Source organism: Mobula hypostoma, unplaced genomic scaffold (genome assembly GCF_963921235.1).
Source record: "Mobula hypostoma unplaced genomic scaffold, sMobHyp1.1 scaffold_88, whole genome shotgun sequence".
Taxonomy (NCBI): domain Eukaryota; kingdom Metazoa; phylum Chordata; class Chondrichthyes; order Myliobatiformes; family Myliobatidae; genus Mobula; species Mobula hypostoma.
The window spans coordinates 241,561-259,929 of record NW_026948254.1 but is presented as its reverse complement, the minus strand read 5'-3'; the positions used below and the strand labels follow the sequence as shown (position 1 = coordinate 259,929).

Sequence of the window (18,369 nt, the reverse complement as noted above, 5' to 3'; positions counted from 1 at the left end):
TTACAGTGAAGTTCAACCCAAGTTGGAGAGAGAAATCATCTTCTAACTGGGCACAGAGCTGGGATCTGGAATGACCATCAAATTCTCTGATGCTCTTCCTGTCTCTATAGAAAATGGGGCATTTCTGCCATCTCCAATCTGTGACCTGACTCAGTTTGACTCTCTCCATTGGTATTATTCCCTGTTCCCACTGAGCTGCATGGGTTCCTGGCCCCACAGTAACTGGAACACTCTCACACAAATAGCCGGCAGTGCATTCCACGCACCCACCACTCTCTGTGTAAAAAACTTACCCCTGACATCCCCTCGGTATCTATTTCCAAGCACCTAAAACTATGCCCCCTCGTGTTAGCCATTTCAGCCCTGGGAAAAAACCTCTGGCTGGCCACACGATCAATGCCCCTCATCATCTTATACATCTAAAAAAGTCTCTAAACATAAACAAGGAAAGTACACATTGCTTTGAGGATGTGAAAGAAGTATACAGAATTTTGAGGGTATAGATAGGGGAAATGAGAGCAGCTTTTTCCACTGAGGTTGGGTGGGATAACAACCAGAAGTCATGGGTAAGTGGGGAAGGATAAAATTTATCGGAAACATTTGGAAAAGCTCTTTACTGAAATGGTCATGAGAGTATGGAATGCACAAGTGGTGAATATGAGCTCGTTTTCACCATGTAAAAGTCGTCTGGATGGGAGCCTGGATGGTAGGGGTATGGAGGGCGATGGTCGCAGTGCAGGAAGTTGCATTAGACAGATTAAATGTTTTTTTCAGCATTGACTAGATGGGCCAAATAGCCTGTTTCTGTGCTGAACTTCTCCATGTTTCTATGACAGAGAAGCTGGACAAACTGGTCTGGAAGGAAAAGGTAGGAATGATGATGGAGCAGCAATGGCTGGAGTTTCTGGGAGCAATTCGGGAGCTGAGTGATCGATACATCCCAAAGAAGTGGAAGCATTGGAAAGGCAGGAGGACACAACTGTGGATGAAATGAGAAGCCAAAGCCAACATAAAAAGCAAAGAGAGGGCAAACAAAAGAGCAAAATCTATTGGGAAGCTTTTAGAAAGCAACAGAAGATGACTAAAAAAAAAGTCAGATGAGCTCAGGGCGTGGAATTATGATATTGTAGTCTTGGTAGCACCCAACAGTCTGAGACATTCAGAGGAACAAAATATCCGGGGCCTCAATATCTCTTGAAAACCAAGGTTCCCTGCATCAGTTACCTTTCAACTTTTATTTTGATAGGCACATACAAACTCTACACCCTCAAAACTTTACTTCTGAAGAACTCCCACTTACCAAGTACTCCTTTGCCAGAAAACAGCCTGTCCCAAACCACACTTGTCAGATCCTTTCTGATACCATCAAAATTGACCTTTCTCCAATTTAGAATCTCAACCCGTAGTGCAGACCTCCCTTTTGCCATATTTACTTTGAATCTCATGGCATTATGATCACTAATTTTGGTCATCAGCCCTGGATCATTTCCTAATAGCTCATTGCACACTTCTATGTCGGGAATTCTCCGAACTGATTAAGGGCACATTTGGCAACCTCTACCCCTCGACATCTTTTACAGTATGGGAGTCCCATTCAATATATGGAAAGTTAAAATCACACCTTTGTTTCTTGGCATGGTCTGCAATCTCTCTACAAATTTGTTCCTCTAAATCCCTCAGACTGTTGGGTGCAACCAAGTCCCAATAATGGCTACAATATCATAATTCCCTGTCCTGAGCTCATCTGGCTTTCCTACGATGCTTCTTGCATTGTGATATACACAGCTCAGCACATTCATCGCTCCATGCTCAACCATTTGATTGCTGACTCTGTCTGAGGTCTGAACAACATCTGACTGGTGTCAAGAAAACAAACCCTCGCTCATTGTCACAAAAACAAAGGAGCTGATTGTGGATGACAGGAGGAACGGAGACAGGCTAACCCCTGTTGACATCAATGGATCTGGGGTTGAGAGGGTGAACAGCTTTAAGTTCCTCGGCATAAACATTACCGAGGATCTCACATGGTCTGTACATACTGGCTGTGTAGTGAAAAAAACACAGTAGCACCTCTTTCACCTCAGATGGTTGAAGAAGTTTGGGACGGGGCCCCAAATCCTAAGAACTTTCTACAGGCACACAACTGAGAGCATCCTGACTGGCTGCATCACTGCCGGGTATGGGAACTGTACTTCCCTTAATCGCAGGATCCTGCAGAGAGTGGTGCGGACAGCCCAGGGCATCTGGAGATGTGAACTTCCCACTATTCAGGACATTTACAGAGACAGGTGTGTAAAAAGGGCCCAAAGGATATTGGGGACCCAAATCACCACAACCACAAACTGTTCCTGCTGCTACCATCCAGGAAACGGTACCACAGCAAAAGGACCAACAGGCTCCGGGACATCATCTTCCACCAGGCCATCAGACTGATTAATTCATGCTGATACAATTGTATTTCTATGTTATACTGACTGTCCTATGTACAAACTGTTTATTATAAATTACTATAAATTACACATTGCTGATTTAGTCAGAGACGTAGCGTATAGACTTCTACTCCTCATGTATATGAAGGATGTATGTAATAAAGTCAATTCAATTCAATTCACCCTCCCCACTATCTGTTCTGTCAGTCTGGCTCCCATTCCCCCTACAACTTATTTTAACCACATCACCCTCTCCCCACACTAGCACTAGCGAGCCTCACCACTGGGATATTAGTCCCCTCTTGTTCTGTTCCCCTCACTAACGAATCCCCTCTCACCCCTTTGACTTTCCTCTGTCAGTAATCCCCCCAACAGTTTCTAAAGTGGACCCACCTGTTGTTGTGTGGGATGGACACAAGATTACTCTGCGATGGCCATTTAACCTCATTCCCCTTCCTGACTCTCACCCAGTTTCCTGTGTCCTACACCTAGGGTGTAACTCACCTCTATTCATGTCATATCTATCACCCCCTCCAACTCCTGGATGATCTGGAAATCATCCATTTCAAGATCCAACTCCTTAAAGTGCGGGGTTACAAGCTGCAGCTGGATGCACATCTTATAGGTGAGGGCATCAGGGACACTGGAGGTCTCCTCACCCTCCCACCAATTTCCCCTCTAATTTGTAATGACGAGTGTGCACATAAAGCTTGTACCGTGCATTTTTTTTACACAGTGGCAACATCTGCATCATGAATTTTCTATAGAGAGGTATTCATTTCAACAGCTAACAAATCACTGTCAGTAAGAACTTTGATCTCCTCTGGCTTCAAACGAGTTCATCTGCACTCTCACACAACCTATGTTGCAGGCCTGTAACGGGTGATGAAGGATTTTCTCGCCAGAGCTTTTGCACATTGTCCATATGTTATTTGCTTGCTAAATTACGCTTTAAAAACTCAGATTTCCAAATATCACTCCACTTCTTCCCACTTGTAAATTCTCCAGTAACTTTTACATCACCACAATACACACAGGTAACACTAGTTTCTGTATTGTACATGAACATTTCCCCTGAGCCCTCTCCCGGGTGACTGACGGTGGTGAACTCAGTGATGGCAATGCCAATGAATATGAAGGGAAGGGCAGTAGTCTGTCTCATTGGAGTCTGGCACATTTCTGATGTGAAAGCTACTTGTTGCCCAGGGCAAAGGTGTTAGATATCATTATGTACCCAGAGAGAATAGGTCAAAACATGTCCCTGTCATTTGGAAACCTGATCCTTTGATCACTCTTTTCGGTATTTCTCGAGACTCTGACAAACATTTGATCCTGGCTAAATGACGAACATTGTCTTTTGTCTCTCTTTTAGCAACACGTGCAGTCCTCCTTAAGTGGAGAGATGTACTTCCCCCTACCCATGTTCAATGGCTCAGAGGTATTACGTCTTGTTCAGATCTTGAAAAGATTTACTATTCACTTTTCAATTCAGACATAAAGTTCCATAAGGTGTGGGGACCTTTTCTTGAATATTTTCATAATTCTCACCTGGATTGACAAGTGTATTTTTTTTCTTCCCTTGATAGTCAGATCCTGCATTTCCAGCTTTCTTTGATTCTTTGACTAGGTAGTAGGCTGCTTTATTTAATCATTCATTTCTCTTTTTTTACTACAATATATAGTTCTGGGGTGATAGAAGTTTATCTCAAATGTCCTTTTAAACATTTATACTTATAATATAATGGTTGGCTTGGAGTTGGATCATGGGTGGGTTGGGAGCTTTCCTTTCTAATTTTTTATTTTCAATATCAAGATATGTATTATTGTTATTTTTGTCTGTATTGCAATGATGCTTCTATTTACACTATTGATTTTTTTTTCTTCTACGCTGTAGTTTGTAGAAAATTTTTAAAAATAAAAAAAAGACCTCACGGGTAGAAAGGTCGACAACAAGAGGATGTAAAACAAGCAACACACACACAAAATGCTGGAGGAACTCAGCAGGCCAGGCAGCATCTATGGAAAAGAGTACTAATGCTGAGTTCCTCCAGCAATTTGTGTGTGTTGCTTGGATTTCCAGCATCTGCAGATTTTCTCTTGTTTGTGACTGGAGGCAGAACAAAGGTGATTTTCTCAACAGCTGATGTAAAAGATTTTGTTCCCTTTCTCCGAGTTCCCGATCCTTGCATTTAGACAGCTGGAGCTCAGCTCTGTCTGAGAGATCCATCGGTTCCCATTCCCTCATCAGCCGGAAGCTCCCCGGGGCCCGTGTACGGATGGTGGGGCTGAGAGAGAGGGAAGAGAGCAGGACTGTCCCGGGATTGCGGGTCACGGAGTCCGGAGTCACAGCAACTACCCGAGATTCTCGCTTACCTGCGGCCGCTCCCGCAGCCGTGATGCCGAGGCCTTTGTGTACTGCGCGCATGCGTGATATTCGCCGGCGTCATCAACCCTGACGCCTGCGCATATGATCGATGATTCCGCGCCGGCGAAATTTGTAACGCAGGGCCTTATGGGTAATCCCGGTGCCATTTATAGTTTCTGCAAGCACTAGTTCCATGTCCCCCTCAGTTTTTTTGTGTATATAGAATACTCAGCAACTGTTCTAACGCAGAAAGCGGCTCCCATAAACAATATACTCAATATCGACGTGTATCTAATGCCAAAGTACAATCCATTACAAATGTAGATATGAAATACAAGAGGTTCTGCTGTTACTGGAAATACAGAGACGCACACACACAAAATGCTGGAGCAACTCTGCAGTCCAGGCAGCAACTAAGCAGAGGAGTCTAGACATTCTGAAGGAGCTCGGCCTAATCGTTGTCTATTTATTCCTCTCCACATTTGCTGTCTGTTCTGTTGATTTCCAGCAGTAATTTGCAGAATTTAACCACATTTTTTTCGGTCAACTGGCTTCCAAATGTTTCTGATCTTTCATTTGTAGCCACATCCTGCCGGTCCGATTCACTTCCTCGTCGTCCTTGTAAATGATAGGCCCCATTTCCTTTTGGAGCCCCAAAGCCCTGACTCAGGATGCCAACTCTAGTTTCTGACTCTGCTCCATCGAACATTCACTCGCTAGTCTGCTGTCAGACTTCAGAGGCGCATTGCAACAACCCAGCTGTCTTTGTAATTACTGAAAATGACACAAAATGTTGAAAAGAGCAGTGGAGAAGGAATTTAACCCCCTTAGTCCAGAGCCCCAGGGAATGTCCAAGCCACAGTGAGCTCATCATCTGATTCAAACTGGAGAAAATCATGCAGGGAATTCAGACAGGTGCATAAAATGATGAGAGGCATTGGTCGTGGAATAGCCAGAGGCTTTTTCCCAGGACTGAAATGGCTAACACTAGATGGCGTAGTGTTAAGGTGTTTGGAAGTAGTTGCAAGACAGATGTCAGAGGGAGTGCGTTTCCATAAAGAGCGGTGGGTGTATGGAATGCACTGCCGGTGATGGTGGTGGAGGCGGATGCAATTGAGTCTTTAAAGAGAATAGATAGGTACGTGAAGCTTAGAAAAATAGAGGGCTATGTGCGACGGTAATTCTAGGCTGTTTCGAGAGTAGGTTACGTGGTCGGCACAACACTGTGGGCCGAACAGCCTGTACTGTGCTATTGATTTCTATGATTCTATGAAATTCAAGGCAAGTCTGCTATCCCACGGAGTGGTGACTAGCTGCAACCTGTCATCACAGGGAGAGTGAGAGGGGAACGGTAGGGATGGATTTTAAAATACTGATATGGAACAGAAACGTAGGCAGGGACCAGATGGGCCGAGTGGCCTCTCTAGTGTACATTGTGAGTGTGGTAAAGACAGTAAGTACCTGAGACACGGGATTTGATACAGAACCGATTTATCTTTCACAGATCCACAACATTAAACATCAGTCGACTTTCAGGCTATTTATCAGCAGAACAGACTCCTCCAATGCTCAGTGACCAGGGTTCAGTCCTGGGTGCGATGAGCAGCCACAAGAACTGCAGGTTCTGACAGTAACGGTCCCTCATCAACCTGCAGCTGCCTGCAGTCACCGTGATGGTTAAACATTTAACACGGAGCGGATTTGAACTTCCTCCCTGATGTGAAGTTGCTGGTGTTGCAGCAGCTGGGATGATTGAGTAAAACTCTTTACTCACTCCGGACAGAAATGTGGCCTCTATTTATTGTGAACTCACCGGAGCATCACAAGGTGGGTTAACTGAATGAGTCCCTTCGCACACACGGAGCAGGTGAACGGCCGCTTCCCAGTGAGAAGCTGTTGGCGTATCTGGGATGTCCCACTGAATCCCTTCCAAAATGAGAGCCGGTGAATGACGTCACACTGCTATAACGTCATGGCAATGTATCCAATCAGATCACGGACATGGACACGTGACCGGGCTCTCCTTGTAGCGAGTGGGGCGCTGTCTTCTCCAGCATCTCCGTCTCCACATTCAAGGATCGGCGGCATTCAAGCGCCGGTGAACTGACAGATACAGCGGGACTAACGTGCTGTTGTGTTTGAGTTTCCCATACACAAATCCTTTGCCTTTTCTACCTGTTAAAAGTTTACAAAGCACGTCAGTGGGTGAAAGACAACATTTCAACTCAGGTAATTTCAGTCTCTATGGTGCCTTATGCTACGTACCCCGTAACTGGGTTGCCAAACCAGCAGAAATGGATCACTCAATTGGAGTCTGGATTACTGGAACTAAGAAAGTTTTATTAAGGAAATAAGCAACACAGTACTCTAATCAAAAGGATAATAGTTCAGCAATGATAAACACACACATGTACACAGAACTAGGATAATAGGATCAATCAAGCTCTATCGTCGTCTAGGGGTAAATGACCAGTTTCAAAGTGACGAAAAGTTCAGTTCAATTGAGTTCAGTTCAGTTCACAGTAATCACTGCCTAGCCGGTGGACAGGGGGGCGGGGGAAGGAGAGAGAGAGCGAAAGCGAATGAATATTCAAAACGGCTTCCACAGAGACCTTCGATATTCCTCGCAGTCAGCTTTCGGCTGAGCCCTTTGTTCTGTCTTCTGAGGTCACCGACTGTGACCCCTCCTTCAGATACGGTCGATCCTCTGCAGTAAACCTGGCACCCAGGCAAGGGCGGATACACAGCAGGTTCCCGCCGATCGTACCTTTCCACCCTGTGCGTCTATGGCTTGGTCCCGCGACCAGCCCTCCAAAACTCCCACCGACTTGCAGGAGGCGCACCGCTTCCAGGGTCTCCTTACCTCGTGGTGTCGTGTGTGTCTTGCCTTAGCGAACCTGTCCCTTTTTATCCCCCTGCTGGGGTATCGCCTGTCCATCACACTTCAAACAGTTCAGGGTTCAAAAAGGAGCCGATCTTGACAAATACCCAGACCGGTGTGTCCTTCCGTTAAACTCTCTCGTCTCTTCATTAACATTTCCAAATGCTGCTCCATTGTCTTATTTATCTCTCTTTCTCCTGAAGACAGGTGGCAGATCAACTGTTGATCCCACTGGTGATAGCACAGGACAGTTAACATCTTAATCTATGTGTACTTTTTGTAACCCTCTTTCGTCACACTTCTGATAAAAACACTGTCACAGCTCAAAACAATTTGGAGGAACAAGACTTCTTCTAACTGTCTACAGTTCCGGGATCAGGCACAATATCAAACTCTCTGCTTCCCTCTCTGTATCAAAATGGATCATTCCTCCCCTTCATCAGTCTGTGACTTGGCTCAGTTTGTCTGTCTCCTTCGCATTCGGAGCATGCGCCACACACCCACTGAGATCACATTTTATTTACACGGCTGCGACTGGAGACTTTCTGATTATTATCTCCCTCCTGGTGGTAAACTCAGAGTCAGCAATGGTATTGACCTTCAGGAGTAGGTGATTAGGCTTTCTTGTTGGAAATCGATAACCTGCCGGTAGTGTGTGGTTGGTTGAGTGGGTCATTTTCAGACCAGAAGGAGGTAGCGTTTGGAGTATCCCAGAGATCAGTCCCTGACCACAGTTGTTCACAGTTTAATGGCTTGGCGGAGGGAGCAAGATGTGAGATGTCCCAGTCTGCTGGTGACACAGAAACAGTGGAGTTGGGGGAGGGAGGCTGTTCACATGCAATTTCGTAACTTTGCAATCAGTACACTGTTCACTGTGGGGCTGCAGTGGCGGGTTCCATTGCTGGGATCAGTGCACAGTCACTGTGGGCTATGAGGACTTTGTGAATAAAACGCCATTCTCCAACTTAGAATCTCAAGCCGGGGAGCAAACCTATCGTTTGTATATTTAAGTTGTATTTATGGCATTGAGATAACCAGATACTATAGCCCTCCAGAACCTCTCTATCCAGTCCTTTCAACATTCGACTTCACTCGTCATCCGATGCATTGACATAGAACTTGCTAATACAAAAGTAAAATTTTCTCACTTACAACCCTCTGGCTTCTAAGCAAACAACGTGATAACAGTACATTTGGAAAGTGGTGAAATCATCGGACAACGTCAGCATGGATTTGTGAAAGGAAAATCATGTCTGACGAATCTCATAGAATTTTTTGAAAATGTAACTAGTAGAGTGGATAGGGGAGAAACAGTGATGTGGTATATTTGGATTTTCTTTTTTTTAATTTTTAATTTTTATTTGGTAAGGAATTCACAAGTATCATGTACTTTTTCCACGCATATCCTTTTCCATTTTTTATATGTATAAAACTATAATTATTTATACATTCTTAAGTACACATTGAGATGATATAAAAGGAAATTAGACACTTAAATAGATAATTATGTACAGTAGTAATTCTAATCTATTGGGCTAAGTAATGGTATTAGTTGTTAAGAAACATAGTAACAATAGTTTCCATAAATCCCTTCTGGACCATTTCTTCTGGTCCAAAATGTTGTATGTAAGCCTATGTAACAACCATTGTAGGTGTTATATCCTAACTTGTTCATGCTTGTTCCTGCCCCCAGACATAATTATCCAATCCCTATGTACTTATTTACTTAATTTTTATCATTTTTTATACCTTTCCAAAATAAAAACAAAAACAAAAACAGTAAACATTTAGACTAAGGGTGCTCACGTTAGCAATATTACTATATTGATGAGAAGAGCAGTATAAATCATTAGGAGAGTCATCTAAAGTCTGCTCACATTGGGGTTATATATTCAATCCATTTATTCCAGATTTGATAAAAATTTTCTTTTTGAATTCTCAGGGAGTAGGTCAACTTTTCCATTTTAAATATTTCCAAGATAATTTCATGCCAATCTTCTAATGTAGGTGGTATTGGATTTAGCCTCTTTCTAGTGATTGATTTCCTACTTGCCGCTAAGAGGGCCTGCAGCAACTTTATATCTTCCTTCTGTTCAAAAAACAATACATGCCCCAAATACAGCGTCTCAAAGTTCAGAGGTATCTGGGTCTTAAGTACCTTAACTAATGTTCTGTGAATACTTTCCCAATATATACTTAATTTAGGGAAATCCCAGAAAATATGAAAATGATTTGCCTCCTTGGATCCGCAACTTCTCCAACACGTCACGTTTGTATCTCCATATTTTTCCTGATATGGGGTCTTGAATTATCTTATAATATTTTTCCAACTATGTTCTCTCCAAGTCAAAGAATTAGTTGAGGACCACTGAAAGCTGCATATTTTCCCCCAAGTCTCCTCTGAAAGTACTAACCCCGCTTCTTTCTCCCACTTCTCTTTAATATACAATGTGTTTACATTTTTAGCATGGGAGAGTACATTATATAATCGAGAAACTGATTACTAGGTATTGAACTGCAAGCCGAATTCAGGATCTTGAAAAATTCTAATTCTACTGTTGATAGGTCTGTATATCTACAACTCTGGTTAACATAGTTTCGTACTTGAAGGTACCTAAAAAAGTCATTGTGTTCTAGGCCATGTTTGGTATATTTGGATTTTCAAAAGGCTTTTGACAAGGTCCCACACAGGAGATTAGTGTGCAAACTTAAAGCACATGATACTGGGGGTATGGTATTGATGTGGATTGAGAATTGGTTGGCAGACAGGAAGCAAGGAGTGGGAATAAACGGGACCTTTTCAGAATGGCAGGCAGTGACTAGTGGGGTACCGCAAGGCTCAGTGCTGGGACCCCAGTTGTTTACAATATATATTAATGACTTAGACGAGGGAATTAAATGCAGCATCTCCAAGATTGTGGATGACGTGAAGCTGGGCGGCAGTGTTAGCTGTGAGGAGGATGCTAAGAGGATGCAGGTTGACTTGGATAGGTTAGATGAGTGAGCAAATTCATGACAGATGCAATTTAATGTAGATAAATGTGAGGTTATCTGAACGATGGCCAATTAAGAAAAGGGGAGGTGCACCGAGACCTGGGTGTCATTATACACCAGTCATTGAAAGTGGGCATGCAAGTACAGCAGGCGGTGAATACGGCAAATGGTATGCTGGCATTTATAGCAAGAGGATTCGAGTACAGGAGCAGGGAGGTACTACTGCAGTTGTACAAGGCCTTGGTGAGACCACACCTGGAGTATTGTCTGCAGTTTTGGTCCCCTAATCTGAGGAAAGACATTCTTGCCATAGAGGGAGTACAAAGAAGGTTCACCAGATTGATTCCTGGGATGGCAGGACTTTCATATGATGAAAGACTGGATCGACTAGGCTTATACTGTCTGGAATTTAGAAGATTGGGGGGGGGGGGGGGATCTTATTGAAACGTATAAAATCCTAAAGGGATTGGACAGGCTAGATGCAGAAAGATTGTTCCCGATGTTGGGGAAGTCCAGAACGAGGGGTCACTGTTTAAGGATAAATGGGAAGCCTTTTAGGACCGAGATTAGGAAAAACTTCTTCACACAGAGAGTGGTGAATCTGTGGAATTCTCTGCCACAGGAAACAGTTGAGGCCAGTTCATTGGCTCTGTTTAAGAGGGAGGCCACGAACTTAGCAATCACCGGTCGTACAGCACCGGCACCTAAATAATTGGCACTGCACCCCTGCTCCAGTGGTCCGGCAGAACTCGGGCCAGGCACTTTCCCGATCCATTGGCCCCCGATTCACACTAACCCAGGATCAGGCCCAACTCACCGCTGCCCGTATTGGAAGAACATCGGCAACGCGCCTGCGTTTAGCAGGAGTTTCGCCGCCGCACCACCAGTGGCCGGAGGCGGGAAGGACAACGGAGAGGTAAATCACAAACACGACAAAGTCTGCAGACGCTGGAAATCCAAAGCAACACAAACAAAATGCTGGCGGAACTCAGCAGGCCGGGCAGCATCTATCGAAAAGAGTCAACAGTCGACGTTTCCAGTTAAACCCTCCTTCAGGACTGAAATGAAATGACGGAAATATCTGAATAAGATCGGGGCGGGCGAGGAAATGTCTCGCTGGAATGTGATCGGTGAAGCCAGGGAGGTGGGAAAGCTGAAGAGCTGGAGAAAATAGAATCTAAGAGGAGAGAAGAGTGGAGAATAGGAGAAAGGGATGGAGCAGTGGACCCAGAGAGAAGTGGTCAGCAGGTGAGAGGACGTGAAAAATCAGAGAGGAAGAGAAGGAGTGGGAGGGAGGGGTGATGGAGAGATTTGTTCACCGGAAGGAGAAATCGATATTCATGCCATCGGGTTGGGGAGGGGGTACTCAGACGGAATATAAGGTGCTGATCCTGGACCCTGAGGGTGGCTTCAACCTAGCACAAGAGGAGGCGATGGGTTGGCACGTCAGAACGGGAATGGGAACAGGAATGAAAATGTTTGGACACCGGAAAGTCCCGCTTGAAGCAGATAGTTCAAAAGTTAATTTATTATCAAAGCAGATATCCATGAACAACTCTGTTATTTTTTACTTCTCCAAAGAGCCACGAAACAAAGAAAGAACATTAAAGTCGTTCAGAGAGAAAAATCAAACTCCCACCCCAACCCCCACATCAAAAAGAACGGCATGCCGATCATCAGCCCCCAAAACCCACCCCTCCCGCACAAATGGGAACCCCCCCCAAAAAAAACAACCCGACCCCGCACAACTGCGGAGGATCTGGTGTCACCAGTGTCGAGGCGGCCGCATCGGGAGCAGCGGACACAACGGGCGACCCCGGAAGATTCACAGGTGAAGTGTCGCCTCACCTGGAAGGATGTTTGGACAACGGAGAGAGTTCGGCCGTCCGGCCCTTTCACTGTGACACCCCGAACTCCACATCAAATCCGTCCACACGAATCTGGGTGAACTTTAATGACCAATAAATATAATTCCTCTCAGCGATCAGCTGTCTGAGTGATTCCCTGACTCTGAGAGGAAGGGGTGTCTATGGTCCACATTGTCAGGGTGTTGAGTTTACCAGGAGACAGAGACTGCAGGGACGGGAGGTTTTCTGTTGACTAATACACTGTGTGTGGACCCCGCTGGCAATTCTGGTGTTGTGACCCGAATGGAGACAAACACCAGGCTGCCCACTCCACCAACAACACGGCACAGCCGGACACATAACGGGGGACTTTACATCTCACAACACTGGATTCAGTGATGAAACCCGGGATTAATGTTGTTGTCCCACTGAAATCATCAGAAACGTCCATTCAGGTGTTTTTAAATACCAGCACTCCCCCACAGGTGACGTCACACAGGCGCACCCACGCGCCTGACGTCACACATGGACTCCCCACAGTTAGATCTGCCCTCACGTGCGCGGTATGTTACGTCACCCACGCGCTGGTGAGCTCGAGCTTTATCGGTTTAACGGCTGGGCTACTAATCACGTGACCAGCCCCTCCCCCACCGCTGTCAAAAGAGGATTCAGGAGATGCCCTATTCCCATTGGTGCGAACCGATGTCAATCACCGGTTACAACCAATAGTGGAAGCGGACCAACCGAGAGGGCGTTACCCCGCTGAATTTGTCTCCCGAGTCAAAGCGGAACAAATCCCAAAGTAAATGTCCGCTTTCTGATTATTTCCATTTCCCTCCGAGGGAAGTTGGGGCGTTTGTGAAGCGTCTCCTGCGGCCGGAGTCTGATGTGTCGCTGAGAGGTAGGAGGAGACCGCTCGGCCCGTCGGTTTGATGCCGGTTCCCCGGGGAGGGAGAGGGGGATTTTATTGAAAGGATGAAGACGGTGAGAGAGGGGGCGGACAGGATGTTTGTCCCGGTGGGGACAGGAGGGGCTCATCTGTGGAAATGTCTGAGCCCACGGTGGTGGCGAGCAGAGGGATTCACCACATTGGGGGGCAAACACCGGCAGACTGTTGCCCTGCAAGCGGGGCCAATGGTCCGGGCAAAGTGACAATTATTTGTGTTTTGTTGAGACTGTACCTGGAATATGGTGTAAAATCCCGCTCCCCACACTAACACGGGTCATACAGACCAAAGAACAAACTGCCGGAGGAACTCAGTGGGTCGGGCAGCATCTGTGGAGGGAAATGGACCGTCAACATTTCGGGCCGAGACCCTCCCTCTGGACTGGGAGTGGACGGGAAATAGTCAGAGAAAAGAGGTGAGGGGTGGGGATGGGGCAAGAGCTGGGGAGTGAGAGGTGGATTCAGGTGAGGGGGAGGTGGGAAGGTGGAAATAGTGACGGGGGTGGGAGGTGAGTGTTTGGGGCAACACGGGGCTGCAGATGGTGGAAATTAATTCAATGATCGAGGAGATGCGGATCGGGCAGAAACTTGCGTCTGAGATGGGAGAGCTGTAAATGTGAAATAAAGTGTGAAATGCGACCGATGGGTCGGGCAGCGTGTGAGGGGCGAGGAGACGTCACCGGGTCACGTGGGAGACCCTCCATCATCACGTGATCCCGTTTTAACGCAGATCGGCAGCATCTGCGGGTTTGTCTCAGAGGCCCCGCGCCCCGCTCTGATGACGCAATAAGCAGATTGCGCATGCTCAGAGTCCCGGGATCGGCTGTGATTTCTTTTCCCCCGTCTTTGTCGAAGCGGGTCCGGAGCGGCGGATCGTCCGCGGGATCCGGATCGGGATCGGGATCGGGATCAGGGGAGGGTCAGGGTCCTCGCCCCCTCGGGCGGGGAGCCGGGGATGGGGGACGGATCATTATCTGCCGAGCGAGTCCGACAAGATCCATGCGGTGAGTACTGAGTCCGGTCCCGACCGATGCTGGGCAGTGAGTCCCGTTTGCTTCCCCGAACTCGCGGTCTCACCCCGCTTCCTGGACAGAACCTGCCGGGGTCGGTCCGGGTTGTGAGACCTTCACCCCGAACCTTGGGGTACTTTCCATGGTGTGTTGATAAAAATTGGTCAGGGGAGAAGGGTCAATGCCAAAGTTCCTGTTGTTCTATCTTTGTCATTTTAGTTCATAGTAGTATGTACTGTTAATTCAGTATCTGTGTATTGCTGGAGGACCATCAGTGATCGTCCTTGATCCCTTCTCCCACCTGGCTCTATCTGCTCAATCCCTGCCCATCTTGTTCAATCACTGTCCAGCCTGTATCCCACCAATGATTACATATCAACAATATCTCTTCTACCATTGCCTTCATTGTGAAGTACTTTGCCTCACTGAGTTATTTCTGAAATCAGTGTTTGGTACCTGGAATTACCAGAGGATTTATTTAATGTAGAATGAGGAAGGATAAAGACAGTCACCACAGTTTTAGTTTCAAAGTTACCAAATGGCTGCTGTGTTAATCTTTGTCAGACGGAGACTCTCCACATTTAAAGTTGAGTCTATTATTTCCTGTTTTGGTCATTTTTGGAGAGGCCCGAAACAGCCCATGGGATCAGCAGGGAGTGGTACACATTTTTATCGCTCTCTGGTCACTTCCCATCATTGAGAGTTAGTGGCCTCGGGAGCAGATGTAACACACTGATAGTGGGGTGGGGAGGATGTTGTGAGCATTGACTGTATCGACTGTATTAACCCTGTGATGAAATGAAGAGGAAGCTAATTAATGTGGGACTTACATTTGTGTAACTTTATTCAGGCCGTCACAAGCATCTTGCAGTCAGTCAATATACTGTAGAAAGAGAAAATGCTGGAAATTTTCAGCGGATCGGGCAACGTCAGTTCTGATACTGGGTCTTCCACAGATCCAATCTGATGTACTGAGTTTCCAGCATTTAATTTCAATTTGAAATGTAAAGCTTGCAGGAAAGGTGATGGCTTATTGTGCTGGGCAAAATCTCATTTAGCAATACAGTAATGATAAAATGTGTTCAGTTTAACTGCTGGAGACAATGTGAAACGTATCCATGCCTGCTGGTGACCTACGTACAGGTTTTCCATCCCAATGTCTGGTCCAGTCAGAGGATTATCAGGTTCCCATTCAGCCACAGGTTGATGCAGGAGTGTTAGTTTTTGAACTCTGAATGGCCAAGACACTGCAGCATGTTACTGGAAACAAGGGAGTCCTGCGAAAATTGGTGCACGGCCTGTTATCCTGGGATATAGACTCTAGGCATATGGAACTGTCATTTTTTGGGATTTGATCAGGTCAGTACTTCTGTAGATGGGGCAGAATGTTCCTTCTTCCACAATGAATCAGAAGTCCCGGGTTGCTGGACATTGGTTGTGGGGAAATCCCTGATGTGGGGATGATGTGCGAGGATTCTGGGGTCGGTAAGTGGCACATTCAGCTGTGTGACCCTATCACAGACTTTGACCAAGGTAAAATGGACCCAGGGATCGAGCTGCTTGGGCTTATGAGGTGTTGAGTGAATATTTCTGGTCTGGAATCAGGTGTTTGTTGCTGGAGTTCATTTGGAAGCAATGATTGTAATCTGAGGAGTGCTGTCAGTATCCCAGCTCTTTGAAGTCACTCACATTCCCTCAGTGTTTGCGCATTTCAAGGTCTTGGATCTTGTGAAGTAGCTTTTGGTCACTTCTGAGTTGGGAGGTGGAAACAAAGGGGAGAGTTAATACTTAATATCTTTCCAAAAAAAAGTAATTCTTTGAGCTTACTTGCTGCAAACTTGCTTGGCTTTTTCTCCTTGGAGTGACAGAGAATGAGAGGGGACCTGATAGAGGTGTATAAGAGGTGCATTGATCATGTGGATAGCAAAAGGCTTTTTCCCAGGGCTGAAATGACTGACATGAGGGGGCATAGTTTTAAGGTGCTTGGAAGCTGGTAGAGGGGGGACGTCAGGGGAGTTTTTCCACACAGAGTGGTGGGTGTGGAATGCATTATTGGTGACGGTAGTGGAGGCAGATACAATAGGGTATTTTAAGAGACTCTTAGATAGGTACATGGAGCTTAGAAAAATAGTGTTATGCGGTTGGGTAATCCTAGATAGTTTCTAGAGTAGGTTACATGGTCGGCAGAACATTGTGGCTGAAGGGCCTGTAATATGCTGTAGATTTCTATGTTCCTTGTTCAAGCTTACTATCTATACCCTATACATTCCCAACCAAATGATTGATATAGATGACAAGTAACAGTAGGTGTAACCCTGGGGAACATCACTAGGCACTGGCCTCGAGTCCAAGGAACAGCTCTCACCGTCACCCTCTGCTTCCTGGCATTCAGCTGTTCCCAGGCTCTGTGGCTCTGTCACAAACACAATGTTAACAGGAAGATTAGTCAGTAATTAATGTGAAACGAGAACTGTTGCTTCCTGAAAGGTCACATATCCTGTTCAATTCAAAGGACCAACTCCTCCCTTGTTTACAACATAATTTGTCCTGGGACCCATCCTCCCCCAACCTCCCTCCACCCCGCCAATGGCCCCACATCCCCAACCTCCCCCCACCCTGCCAATGGCCCCACACCGTTTCCACCATTTACCCCACACCCACACATATAGACTGATCCACATCACCCACAGCCTCCCTCCCAGCCTGGGGAACCACAACTAACTGATCCCACAGTCTTGGCTCGGGCACAAAACTAAAACCAGAGCTGCAAGACCAGACATCCTGGACTCTCTAGCCATCCGGCTCAGTCCCAGCCTTTTTCTATTGTAACTAAAGCCTGATTTACACAAATCCAGGACCAGCCCCTTCCTCACTGCTGCCTGAACAGGAGAATCACTGGCATCAGCTGGAGTCGGCACTGTGTTGATATAGATGACAAGTAACAATAGATGACAACTAGATATAGATGACAACTAGGTTATTGATATAGATGACAAGAAACAATAGATGTAACCATGGGGAACATCACTAGGCACTGGCCTCGAGTCCGGCTCAGTCCTGGCCCACTTCCACTGCAGCCGACGCTCAATTTATGCAAACCCGTGAATAGCCCCTTCCTCACCGCCGCCTGAGCAGGAGAATCACTGGCATCAGCTGGAGTCGCCACTGTGTTGCACTTTGCAGGAGGTCCCTGTGCCACCTCCGGAGGTCGGATGGACAATAGAGAGAGTTTGGCTGACCTGTCCTTTCAATGTGACATCCCTGAACTCCACATCAATTCCATCCAACCAAATCTAGGCAAACTTCAATGACCAACAAATATCGTTCTTCTCAGCGATCAGCTGTTTGAATGATACACTGACTTAGAGGAAGGTGTATCTGTGGTCCACAGTGTCAGAGTGTTAGTTTGTCTGGAGACAAAGACTGCAGGGATGAGAGGTTTTCTGTTAGCTGATACGAGTCTGTGTTTACACTGTTGCCAATTCTGGTTTACATCAGTAAAACCATTGTTTATGAAATTTGTAAACATTAGGATACTGCACTGACTGACCCACCCCAGACCAAATCACCCTGGAAAGTCCTCCCTTGAAACATTAGGGGTTTTGTGACCCAACTCAAGAAAAAGGCCACACTGCCCACTCCATTAACAACTCGGCAAAGCCGGGCACATAGCCGGGGACTTTGCCTCACACAACACTGGATTCAGTGATGAAACCTGATAAGTTTCTTTCATTGTCCCTCTGAAATCATTAAAAACGTCCATTGAACAGCTTTTGAAAACAAGTTCTCACCCACATGTGACGTCACTGTGCACCCTGATGTCAGTTGTGGTTTCCCCACTCCGGGATCTGGCATCACTCTGTGCCCCCACATGCCTTATGTCAGTGTGGGTTCCCC

At 46.2% G+C, this 18,369-nt stretch overlaps 1 protein-coding gene across 1 annotated transcript in view; it reads left to right on the top strand.

Annotated features, from left to right (window-relative positions):
• The first annotated feature begins 14,283 nt into the window (after positions 1-14,283).
• LOC134342212 (NACHT, LRR and PYD domains-containing protein 3-like) overlaps positions 14,284-18,369 on the top strand; it is a 35,424-nt gene continuing 31,338 nt past the window's right edge. The window contains exon 1 of the mRNA XM_063040184.1: positions 14,284-14,466. Coding sequence (XP_062896254.1) covers positions 14,418-14,466 — 49 coding nt within the window. The 5' untranslated portion in view covers positions 14,284-14,417. The remainder of the gene's footprint in view (positions 14,467-18,369) is intronic.